This window comes from Nilaparvata lugens, chromosome 14 (assembly GCF_014356525.2).
Source record: "Nilaparvata lugens isolate BPH chromosome 14, ASM1435652v1, whole genome shotgun sequence".
In the NCBI taxonomy this organism is placed as follows: Eukaryota; Metazoa; Arthropoda; class Insecta; order Hemiptera; family Delphacidae; genus Nilaparvata; species Nilaparvata lugens.
Window position 1 is genome coordinate 20,993,989 of NC_052517.1, and position 13,764 is coordinate 21,007,752.

A 13,764-nucleotide genomic window follows, 5' to 3' on the forward strand; every position below is an offset into this window, starting at 1 on the left:
CTATCTGCTTTATGGAAAGATAGACAAGGATAGCTACACCAATGTTAATCAGGTGCTGACTTTATAACGTGGACTTCACTATAGAACAAGAACAACCACAACATGATACAGTATCAACACAATATGATACAGTATCATTTCAACTTGATACACAACACTATGATTTGATACATTTGCTATCTGCTTTGTCTGCAGATAGACACAGGATAGCAACACCAATGTTAATCAGGTACTGAGTTTATAACTCGAATCTCACTATATTATTATGTTGATTCAATTTTTGATTAATTTAATCAAGGATTAAATTAAAACAAGCATTAAACCAACAAAACCGTTATATTTCGACTCAATGGAACAATATACAATACGATTTACTGCATCAAGATATTTACAGATTTTAAAGAAGTTATCTATTTCATTTATTTATATTAGCCATTATTTTTGTCAAGAGAGGTCGTTGCTAGTGACGATAGCTTCATTGTAAATGGATCCATTTTGTAGCCGCCATTTTGTTTCTCATCTTGACCTACTGCAATAAATTTCGATCTAAAGTTGTGATCCAAAAAAATTGGAGTTTCGGTGTAGTTTAGGCCTGAAATCACACCAAAAGAAACGATTATTTTCTCTATTTATATAAGATGTTTAGTAAATACTAATAAATACAAAATAGGTTGAATAGATTAAAAACCTAAACTTAAGAGTCTAGTAGACCGGATTTTTGCCAGCAGACCTACAAGAATGGTGTCCAAGCATATAGAAAAGATAGCATGAGAAGATATCCCATGGTAGAGGACCGTTATGTTTCAAATTTCTTCTCCGATTACTGTCTATTATTAGTGTGTTGTTGGGAGTGTAAGAGTGTAAGAAGGGCACAGTATGAGAGACTACCAGCGTCACATAGCTTCACCAAAAACAACTACTAGGACTATCGGCTTCAGTTAACACTCACATTTGCAACATAGACACCCTATACACTGTCTATTATTAGTGTGTTGTTGGGAGTGTAAGAGTGTAAGAAGGGCACAGTATGAGAGACTACCAGCGTCACATAGCTTCACCAAAAACAACTACTAGGACTATCGGCTTCAGTTAACACTCACATTTGCAACATAGACACCCTATACACTGTCTATTATTAGTGTGTTGTTGGGAGTGTAAGAGTGTAAGAAGGGCACAGTATGAGAGACTACCAGCGTCACATAGCTTCACCAAAAACAACTACTAGGACTATCGGCTTCAGTTAACACTCACATTTGCAACATAGACACCCTATACACTGTCTATTATTAGTGTGTGTTGGGAGTGTAAGAGTGTAAGAAGGGCACAGTATGAGAGACTACCAGCGTCACATAGCTTCACCAAAAACAACTACTAGGACTATCGGCTTCAGTTAACACTCACATTTGCAACATAGACACCCTATACACTGTCTATTATTAGTGTGTGTTGGGAGTGTAAGAAGGGCACAGTATGAGAGACTACCAGCGTCACATAGCTTCACCAAAAACAACTACTAGGACTATCGGCTTCAGTTAACACTCACATTTGCAACATAGACACCCTATACACTGTCTATTATTAGTGTGTTGTTGGGAGTGTAAGAGTGTAAGAAGGGCACAGTATGGCAGAGTTGCCGATTCTCTGTTACCTCAGCCTTTCATAGTAGATAGCTATGATTCAAGTCCAGCAAGTATATCTGATCTAATATAAATTGTTGACTTTTTGTGTAGTTGAGAAGTTGATAATGTGGTATATTAAATAAAAATACATTTTCGGGTCTGCTGCACAAAAGCCGGTTAAATTTTAATCGTTATTAATTTCAGGAGAACCAATCAGAGAAGCCGGTTAAAAAAACGGTTTCTCTGATTGGTTCTCGTAAAATTAATCACGGTTAAAATTTAACCGGCTTTTTTGCAACCGGCACTTAGTCTTTTTATTTAATATAAATTGTTGATAATAAATAGTAAATTCTATTGCAACATTTACCGATAAAATATATATTTTTCTATGATTTGATAATAATTTCAATAGAAGAGATAAAATATTCCGGTAGGGTAGTTCATTACTATATTCCTTCATAGAATACAAACGATTTGGCAACGGTGCAGAGTTGGGAAAGGATAAAGCTATCTGCTTTACAGATAGCTACAGTATCATCTCAACTTGATACACAACACTATGATTTGATACATTCGATATCTGCTTTATGGAAAGATAGACAAGGATAGCTACACCAATGTTAATCAGGTGCTGACTTTATAACGTGGACTTCACTATAGAACAAGAACAACCACAACATGATACAGTATCAACACAATATGATGCAGTATCATCTCAACTTGATACACAACACTATCATGTGATAACATTTGCTATCTGCTTTGTCTGCAGATAGACAAAAGGATAGCAACACCAATGTTAATCAGGTGCTGAATTTATAACTAGAATCTCACTATATTATTATGTTGATTCAATTTTTGATGAATTTAATCAAGGATTAAATTAAAACAAGCATTAAACCAACAAAACCGTTATATTTCGACTCAATGAAACAATATACAATACGATTTACTGTATCAAGTTATTTACAGATTTTAAAGAAGTTATCTATTTCATTTATTTATATTAGCCATTATTTTTGCCAAGAGAGGTCGTTGCTAGTGACAATAGCTTCATTGTAAATGGATCCATTTTGTAGCCACCATTTTGTTTACCATCTTGACCTACTGCAATAAATTTCGATCTAAAGTTGTGATCCAAAAAAATTGGAGTTTCGGTGTAGTTTAGGCCTGAAATCACACCAAAAGAAACGATTATTTTTTCTATTTATATAAGATGTTTAGTAAATACTAATAAATACAAAATAGGTTGAATAGATTAAAAACCTAAACTTAAGAGTCTAGTAGACCGGATTTTTGCCAGCAGACCTACAAGAATAGTGTCCAAGCATATAGAAAAGATAGCATGAGAAGATATCCCATGGTAGAGGACCGTTATGTTTCAAATTTCTTCTCCGATTACTGTCGACTACTGTCTATGATTAGTGTGTTGTTGGAGTGTGAGAGTGTAAGAAGGGCACAGTATGAGAGACTACCAGCGTCACATAGCTTCACCAAAAACAACTACTAGGACTATCGGCTTCAGTTAACACTCACATTTGCAACATAACGGTCCTTTACCATGGCATATTTATTTATTCATATTTATTTATTTATTTATTCATATCACCATAAATGATACAGTATCAACACAATATGATACAGTATCACCACAACATGATACAGTACTGTATCATCTCAACTTGATATACACAACGCCATAATTAGGACTGTCGGCTTCAGTTAACATTGACATTTGAAACATAACGGTCCTTTATCATGGCATAACACCATAAATGATACAGTATCAACACAATATGATAAAGTATCACCACAACATGATACATTACTGTATCATCTCAACTTGATACACCACACTATGATTTGATACATTTGCTATCTGCTTTGTGGAATGTTAGACAAGGATAGCAACACCAATGTTAATCATGTGCTGACTTACTATTCTTATGACCATCCTCTGTATCTTCATGCAAAATTTCAAGTTAATCAGTTGAGTAGTTGAGACGTGATGATGCGTCATTCGTGAATTTCCTATCCCCTACGTGTATAAGCCAATTCTTTCCTTCATTATATTATAGATTATTGCGGATTATTCCCACATGAGATATCTTTGCATATAAAAACATAATGATAATGGAAAGTGGGAGGGTGATTTTGTGAGATGATCAGACCTACATGACGTCATCAGGTGCTAACTTGATAGCCTAATAATTGACCGAGCGAAGTGAGGTCTAAGATTCAAGTCGACGGTATGGCATTTCTCTTAATGTTTGAATGTTTATATGTTGCGCATTTACGGCGAAACGCAGTGATAGATTTTCATGAAATTTGACAGGTATGTTCCTTTTTTAATTGCGCGTCGACGTATATACAAGGTTTTTGGAAATTTTGCATTTCAAGGATAATATAAAAGGAGCCTCTTTCATACGCCAATATTAGAGTAAAAATCAGACTATAGAATTATTCATCATAAATCAGCTGACAAGTGATTACACAGATGTGTGGAGAAGCCAGTCTATTGCTGTATTTCCATAAGGTCTGTAGTTTCAATCAGGTACTTGTGGATGAGAATACTGCGTGAGATCTACTGTTCACAGAACTACTAGTATACTCTAAGTAGTTAGCTTACCTTGGGTGATAGCGTCCTTTTAATGTCCTGTTCACAGTTGCTATAAGCCACTCCAAGACCAAAACTGGATCCCAGAAGAATGGGCCATGCTCTTCCTGAAATACAAAGATATACGATTATAATTATAGCTATCAACTCTATACCAAATTTTCAATTAAAATAAAATAAATTTCCAATTCAATTCTATAACCCCATTTCTAATTCTAGTTATAATTTTAAATCTCGTCTTTTCTATCAATTCATAATCTACCCGTTTCCTTATCCGACATCCACTCAAATTTTAAATCTCTGGCTTATAACCCATAATGGCTCCCCCTCAATCTGTACTCCTTTTTCCTCCATTCGTCTTTACTACGTACTCTGTGGTCTTGACCGTTGGTCATGAGACCGATTAATGATTTTTAGACCGTCTGTCGACTTTGACCAAAGACCACAGACGGCCTTTGCTTCCCCCACCACTATTTTGGTCGGGTCTTGTAGTGTGTAGCCACGGAATAAGCATAAAGTGTTTCTTAAAGTCTTTCATAAAGTAGTGTTTCTTTCCTCTGTGGTGTAGCGCTGTCTATAGACGGCAGACGGTCTTCAGTAGCCCATCTATCTTGGTCGAAAATTGCGGAAAAATTAAGATAGAGAAATTGTGATTCCAGATTCGGATTCTGCGCCCTCAAATTAATAAAATGCTTCGAAATTGCACAAAAATAATCAAAATTGAGGAATTTTTCGATTGGATATAATAATTATTAGATCACTATAATATGGTTAGCAGATTTCTTGTTCCACTACAAATGTAGAAGCAATCATTATTATCATGCCATTACGAGTTATCACTATTTTCTATCATTAATTTCATATGAATGTTCTAGCCAATTAGTGAACTCAAATATAGTGAGGTCCACGTTATAAAGGCAGTGTGTGATTTGCAATGGAGTTGCTATCCTTGTCTATTATTCAACAAAGCAGATTGCGCTATCCTTTCACGCTTTGCGATGTTGACACATCGTTCATCAACAATGTAGAAATTCAACTAATTGACATATAATATTAAATCTCACGACTAACTAATATTAATTTTACTAATATCAAATTGACGACTAATATTAAATCTCAATCGTGAAAATTTATTATTACATCTCTCTAAAAAATATATTTTTTTGACAAATAAAAATTATGATTAATTATTTTCCACAATAATGAACAGTTAAATTGATCAGATATACCAGTATCAGCTGTTTGGGTGACAAGGCTGAGATCTGGCAACCGTTTTCCACTATCTTCCTACACTGCCATTATAACGTGGACCTCACTGTAGTAACATTCATAAGGTATTCTACTTTATGCTAGTCTGGTCTGAGGTCTGGTCTTGGGAGTGTGTAGAGCCGCCCCAGACGGTCTGATTGTGGTCTAAAGACTTCAGACGGTCTAGGTCTTGAAGTGTGTAGGGGGCTTAATGTTGCAGCTCCAGACATGGGTCATACATCTCTTTAACCGTGTAATGAGGCCCTGAAATATTTGACCTTTTATAAGTTCAGAATAAATAAATAAAACATATTTCAACGGAGGAATACTTACTTTTGAAAAACAGTAGTGATCCGATTGTTCCAACTGCTAGACCTCCACCTAGAAATTAATAACATATGAGTTAATATATTACACAATTGGCAGGTAACCCGTACACCGCAAGGGTCTAATAATTTAAAACTTGAAGAATTAAAAATAGGCTTATTACCACCCTCGATAAATTAAGAATCTATGCAGTATCAAGTTATCTGTTGAGACGTGATGATGCGTTATTAGTGAATTTCCTATCCCCTACGTGTATAAGCCAGTTCTTTCCTTTATTATATTAAAAATTTCAATGTAGAAATCAGTGAGGAAAGGCTTAGAAGATGAAGAATATCGATATGTAGATTTGCAGTTGATAATTTGATATAGGTTATATTATTTTTAATTAGTAAAGAAACTAGAAGTTCTGTTTTGTGTTCATTGAGCTCTGATTCAAATAAACTAATTAATTTGAAAAGTGCCCTACAAGTTTCAACAGTAGGTGAAATGGTTAGGTTATGTACCAAAACTTTTCAAGGAACTATCAAAAAATAAAATGATTATCACTTCAATAATTCTTACCCATTTTTACGATGCTATTATAGATGCACATATCCCATTTCTTGCCCAACTCATCTTCTTTAAACGTAATTTGACTTGCCATTTTTACTATTTTTGATAAAAGGTCGGCTGCTTGAACTCAAGACAAGGAAGAATAGGAAAATGAAGAAAGTAAACATACGGTATCACAGAGTTAGTAGATTATAGAGTGCTTGATAATCAACTGTGCTGTGATGATTGTGGTATCGATAGTGAGTCTGGAAGAATCAATTGTTGATGTAAAACTTTGACGATAGTTGGAAATTTGGGAGAATTAAACAAACGCCTGCTAAATTTTAATCGTGATTAAATGCCACCAGAACTTACCTGGAAGCCTTTTTTGGAAAAAGTTCTGAATTGGTCATTGTGACATTATTTTTATCATGATTGAAATATTCAACTCATCTCAATGATCGATTCTAAAAACTATTCGATAGGAAACGATACTTCGATATATCAATTGGTTGAGTTATCGATATATCGACTAGTGTTGCCATCGATACAAGTTGAAGATTCGATACATCACAGCTGCAACTCAGCCACTCTATTCAACCGCCTTGTCGTTGCTAAATGCAAGCAAAAGCCCAATGGCCGGACTCGTAGATTTCTGTAAAGAAATTCTCAATAATTTATAGTTTTTTACGTTCCGCGCTTAGAAATTTGTCGTGTTTATAATTTTTCAAGTAGTTATTTGCATGTTTTTTGTTTAGAATCTTTCAATTGCCTAATATCTTCCGCCGGTACTTTGGTTTAACGTCGAAAAAATTGAGCTCCATTGTTTGTGTAGAAGACAGTGAAGACTTGGTTGTTCGGTTTTTAATTTAATTACTTATTATCCAATCATCGAGTATGTGCTGATTTGAAATAGTGTAAAAAACAGTAAAAAAGTGCTTTCAATTTGCAATCTACATATATAAATCCAGTTAACCCTTAAAAAAGGTTTATTGACAAAGGAACGTTTAGCTCGCATCAAAAATCGAAGATTATCAGTTGTCAACAGAACTGCAATTTTGGATGGAAAGATCTGTTTTACATGTAAGTTCAATAAATTTCATCAATATTAAAAGTTTATAGTGTGTAGTATTTAATCTGTAAACAATTATTTTCAAATTTTGAAGCAGATTCTGACAAAATTACCTACAATTCAAGTTGCAAAAAGTTGAATAATATTGACAAAGTGCTACTGTAATAATTCTGGCTGCTATATGTTATGTTCTAGAATCAATTCATCTATTGAATCTTTTCAGAAATACCTGTAATTTCCCTGTAAAAATGATTAAATTTTAATTAATCAGGAAATACAGGAGAATCAATGGGATGTTTGGAGAATGGTTAGATTTACCCAGAAATATTAAATTTATTTCATCAATATCTCCTGAGACTATAGCCGGTTCCCAAAATCTTATAATATGTCGCTAGAATCCGGCTGCCTTATATTGATATTTACGTTATAAAGTTAGATAATAAATAGCAAAATAAATAGGCCTACGGTAGATAAAAGTAAGCGAAATAATAGGAATGCAACGTTGCCATTTGCATGTGGCTTCCCTTTGAATTTCCCTTCATCGAAATGGTAACGGCGCGGAGGTGGAAGAGGATAGCGCTATCTGCTTTGTCAAATGATAGACAAGGATAGCAACACCAATGTTAATCGAATACTACCATAATAAAGTGGACCTCACTAATATACACACGTAATGCCCCCCGACACTTGGCGACCCACTGGTGGCTGAATGTTAGCCTATTCTAAAAATTCCAAGTATTAAAATTATATCTAAAATTTTATTTACGAGCCAAATTTATGTATTTTATTCAATGAGAGCCGAATGAAAGCTAACAGAGCTGGAGTCCAACCTAATAGTGAATTATTTGTCAACACCGGAAGTTGAAAAAATTCATAACTGACTTTTAGCGGAGCTGGCCTGAACCGGCCACCCTTACCATGAGAGAACCGAGACTACGGCGCTTAACTAATCAGTGCAATAGGAGAAGACTGGCTAGCAGAATAGTAGCATTACCAACTACGAATTAGGACTATTCTGAATTTTTGAAAAATATTTAAGCTATTTACAAATAGGAGATAAGATTTCCTGTTTCTAGCGAATATGTTAGTCGTAACTTACTGCTATCTTTTTCTAAAATAGCCTACTATTAAAAATAGCAAAAAATTAGTGACAAACGATCTTCAAGAGCCGATATTTCAAAAACTATAGGGGCCGGTTTCCGAGCTCGGGTTTTGGAAAAGTCCCAGACTTTAAACAGCTGGAGTCAGAAAATTGGTTTTCCGAAACGGGGCGTTGTCGTAGTCATTGTCATAGTCACGTTTGAATTAAATTTAAAAAAAAACTAGAAAATTGAACACAAAATACAATAAAGAGAAAATAGTGTAAAGTTTCAGCTATTTTGAACTATTTAGAAATGTTTAATTTCGTCAAGGAAAAACGTTTCCAATTATAGAAATGAGAAAATAAAAACTGCGACTACTGTTATAAAAACTGCGACTACGTCCCGTTTTTGGAAAGCTAATTTTCTGACTCCAGCTGTTTTAAGTCCAGGACTTTGCCAAATCCCGAGCTCGGAAACCGGCCCTAGAAGTTATGAGAAAAGCTGTAAGATGAATATTTTAGGAAATCATATAAGATTCAATTTTGTATAGGCCTAGAACAGTCATGTTTGTGAAATAAATAGTTCTCGAGTTGTATGCGAGAAACCAAGAAATGGTACCTTTGAAACACCTTCACTCCCTTAGCACAGGGGTGGTTGTGAGGACTTTTGATCTGTTAACCTCCTCACTACCCTAAACAGAACTGCGGGGTCACAAATTGTTTTCCCAACGTTCCCATCTAGGCTATACCCTTTTTTGAGCATTTATTGTCTATCATTCCACAAAGCAGATAGCAAATTTATCTTAATCATAGTGTTGTGTATCAAGTTGAGATGATACTGTATCATATTGTGGTTATACTGTATCATTTATGGTGATATGCCATGATAAAGGACCGTCATGTTTCAAATGTGAGTGTTAACTGAAGCCGATAGTCCTAGTAGTTGTTTTTGGTGAAGCTATGTGACGCTGGTAGTCTCTCATACTGTGCCCTTCTTACACTCTTACACTCCCAACAACACACTAATAATAGACAGTGTATAGGGTGTCTATGTTGCAAATGTGAGTGTTAACTGAAGCCGATAGTCCTAGTAGTTGTTTTTGGTGAAGCTATGTGACGCTGGTAGTCTCTCATACTGTGCCCTTCTTACACTCTTACACTCCTATGTTGCAAATGTGAGTGTTAACTGAAGCCGATAGTCCTAGTAGTTGTTTTTGGTGAAGCTATGTGACGCTGGTAGTCTCTCATACTGTGCCCTTCTCACACTCTTACACTCCCAACAACACACTAATCATAGACAGTGTATAGGGTGTCTATGTTGCAAATGTGAGTGTTAACTGAAGCCGATAGTCCTAGTAGTTGTTTTTGGTGAAGCAATGTGACGCTGGTAGTCTCTCATACTGTGCCCTTCTTACACTCTTTAACTCCCAACAACACACTAATAATAGACAGTGTATAGGGTGTCTATGTTGCAAATGTGAGTGTTAACTGAAGCCGATAGTCCTAGTAGTTGTTTTTGGTGAAGCTATGTGACGCTGGTAGTCTCTCATACTGTGCCTTCTTACACTCTTACACTCCCAACAACACACTAATAATGGACAGTGTATAGGGTGTCTATGTTGCAAATGTGAGTGTTACTGAAGCCGATAGTCCTAGTAGTTGTTTTTGGTGAAGCTATGTGACGCTGGTAGTCTCTCATACTGTGCCCTTCTTACACTCTTACACTCCCAACAACACACTAATAATAGACAGTAATCGGAGAAAAAATTTGCAACATAAACGAAATGACCTTACCGTGCTATATTTTCTCTAAACATAACGGTCCTTTACCATGGAATATCTTCTAATGCTATCTTCTCCATGATCATACTATTTGTTTACATTAAATGTAAATCTTAATTATACTAGTAGTTCTGTGAACGGTAGACCTTGCGCGGTTATAAGCCAGTCTCCTCTAATACTGTCCATCAGAGTAAATTCTGTCCTGTCCTGTCGTGTCGGCGAGATATCGGTGTATAAACGACTAATGGCTGTTTGGGTTGTTGTATCGACAATGCTAATAATTTATGTAAACAGCTATGCTACTAGCCTACATCAAAAGCTTACCAACTTAGAACAGAGAAAAGTCGGGGAGAAAATACTATGCTACTTCAAGTTATCAATTGTATGCCTCACTGCATGCAATTAATAGTCTACACAACAGCTGTGTTTTCAATAAGTTACATTGAGATATTGAATTGCATGCAATAATTTATAATCCACTCGACAGCTGATTTATGATGAATAATTATTCTACACTCTGATTTTTACTTTAATATTGGCGTATGAAGGGGGCTCCTTTTCCTTTTATAGTCTATTATCTTTGAAATGCAAAATTTCCAAAAACCTTGTACATACGTCGACGCGCAATTAAAAAAGGAACATACCTGTCACATTTCATGAAAATCTATTACCGCGTTTCGCACGTAAATGCGCAACATAAACATTTAAACAAATGCCAAACCGTCGAATTGAATCTTAGACCTCACTTCGCTCGGTCAATTATATTAAAGCTGCAAATGACAAAAAATTCACAGCCAATACGGCATGTTGCCTCGGGAAACCCACCTCAAAATCAGTTGGAGAATTCCTGACCGGCAATTGGGAGGTACTGGGTTCGATTCCCGGGCTGACAAATAATTTTTGAATAGTAGCGCTCATCGAATTTCCATCTAGCTGATTACCCTGTTGTCAATATTTGCAGTAGCAGAAGTCTTTGGGGTGAATTATAGCTCTCATACTGTGCCCTTCTTACACTCTTACACTCCAACAACACACTAATAATAGACAGTGTATAGGGTGTCTATGTTGCAAATGTGAGTGTTACTGAAGCCGATAGTCCTAGTAGTTGTTTTTGGTGAAGCTATGTGACGCTGGTAGTCTCTCATACTGTGCCCTTCTTACACTCTTACACTCCCAACAACACACTAATAATAGACAGTGTATAGGGTGTCTATGTTGCAAATGTGAGTGTTAACTGAAGCCGATAGTCCTAGTAGTTTTTTGGTGAAGCTATGTGACGCTGGTAGTCTCTCATACTGTGCCCTTCTTACACTCTTACACTCCAACAACACACTAATAATAGACAGTGTATAGGGTGTCTATGTTGCAAATGTGAGTGTTAACTGAAGCCGATAGTCCTAGTAGTTGTTTTTGGTGAAGCTATGTGACGCTGGTAGTCTCTCATACTGTGCCCTTCTTACACTCTTACACTCCCAACACACACTAATAATAGACAGTGTATAGGGTGTCTATGTTGCAAATGTGAGTGTTAACTGAAGCCGATAGTCCTAGTAGTTGTTTTTGGTGAAGCTATGTGACGCTGGTAGTCTCTCATACTGTGGCCTTCTTACACTCTTACACTCCCAACAACACACTAATAATAGACAGTGTATAGGGTGTCTATGTTGCAAATGTGAGTGTTACTGAAGCCGATAGTCCTAGTAGTTGTTTTTGGTGAAGCTATGTGACGCTGGTAGTCTCTCATACTGTGCCCTTCTTACACTCTTACACTCCCAACAACACACTAATAATAGACAGTGTATAGGGTGTCTATGTTGCAAATGTGAGTGTTAACTGAAGCCGATAGTCCTAGTAGTTGTTTTTGGTGAAGCTATGTGACGCTGGTAGTCTCTCATACTAAGCCCTTCTTACACTCTTACACTCCCAACAACACACTAATAATAGACAGTGTATAGGGTGTCTATGTTGCAAATGTGAGTGTTAACTGAAGCCGATAGTCCTAGTAGTTGTTTTTGGTGAAGCTATGTGACGCTGGTAGTCTCTCATACTGTGCCCTTCTTACACTCTTACACTCCCAACAACACACTAATAATAGACAGTGTATAGGGTGTCTATGTTGCAAATGTGAGTGTTAACTGAAGCCGATAGTCCTAGTAGTTGTTTTTGGTGAAGCTATGTGACGCTGGTAGTCTCTCATACTAAGCCCTTCTTACACTCTTACACTCCCAACAACACACTAATAATAGACAGTAATCGGAGAAGAAATTTGCAACATAAACGAAAATGACCTTACCGTGCTATATTTTCTCTAAACATAACGGTCCTTTACGATGGGATATCTTGTGCTATTATTTTTTTTTCTCTATGACCATACTATATGTTACATTAAATGTAAATCTTTATTATATTAAAGCTTCAAATGACAAAAAATTCACAGCCAATACGGCATGTTGCCTCGCAAAACCCACCTCAAAATCAGTTGGAGAATTCCTGAACAGCAATTGGGAGGTACTGGGTTCGATTCCCGGGCTGACAAATAATTTTTGAATAGTAGCGCTCATCGAATTTCCATCTAGCTGTTTACCCTGTTGTCAATATCATTTGCAGTAGCAGAAGCCTTTGGGGTGAATTATAGCATTTAATTTGGTGATTATTTCTTGATCCATTCCGAGCTGCTTTGTATAAACACACTTTTTTTATGTATTTGAACACGACATGCAGTCGATTATTAAATAAATATTAGAAACTTTTACTTACTGACTGGAGTACTTTCAATCGTCTGGCGATCATTTTCAACAGTTGAAAATGATCGCCAGACGATTGAAAGTACTCCAGTCAGTAAGTAAAAGTTTCTAATATTTACTTAATAATCGACTGCATGTCGTGTTCAAATACATAAAAAAGTGTATTTAATTTGGATTTTCGTTTAATAATAACTATTAGTTGGAGAATTATTATGCAAATTTTATGATCAAATAAGTAGAATAAATATTTTTGAAGAATGTTAGTTAAGGTTCATTATACAGTGGTGTGTTTTATTTTGAAGTGTTAGCAGCTTTTCCTATATTAAGCATGAATGCTTCCCATTTAAACACTGCCCAAGTGAAACATGGACTGTTTTTGCTGTTAGATTGAGTCATGGTTAAAAATAGATTCACTCAATTTCAGAGCTCAGTAGTCACTAGTCAGTACTTTTGCATTTACTGTAATGCTTCCTTCTTCTTTGGCTCTTTCTTCTTCTTCTTCTTCTTCCTCTCCCTCCTCTCCTTCCTGTTCTTCTTCTTCTTCTTCCTCTTCCTCCTTTCCTTCTTCTTCGTCTTCTTCCTCTTCCTTTCCTTCTTCGTCTTATTCCTCTTCTTCTTCTTCTTCTTCTACAACGTTTCAGATCATTGTTCATCTTCTTTTCCTCCTCTGGTAGAGTGTTGAAATTTAAATGATAAACTTTGATATTATCCTTTGTCCAATACTGTAGGTTTATGAGTTGTTA

General features: G+C 35.9%; 1 protein-coding gene across 2 annotated transcripts; it reads right to left on the reverse strand.

Moving 5' to 3' along the window:
* Positions 1-317: 317 nt before the first annotated feature.
* Positions 318-6,554, reverse strand: LOC120354237 (MICOS complex subunit MIC10-like). 2 transcript variants are annotated; one of them, XM_039441071.1, is made up of 4 exons: positions 6,373-6,554; positions 5,818-5,865; positions 4,249-4,343; positions 318-592 (listed from the first exon to the last, which is right to left on the reverse strand). In XM_039441071.1, exons 1-4 carry the CDS (start codon positions 6,452-6,454, stop codon positions 587-589), a joined length of 231 nt encoding a protein of 76 aa, XP_039297005.1. In that variant the 5' UTR covers positions 6,455-6,554; the 3' UTR covers positions 318-586. The 2 variants fall into 2 exon arrangements, with proteins under 2 accessions (XP_039297005.1, XP_039297004.1); XM_039441070.1 differs by lacking the exon at positions 318-592 and adding an exon at positions 2,624-2,789 and having other exon boundaries at positions 6,373-6,539.
* Positions 6,555-13,764: the final 7,210 nt, after the last annotated feature.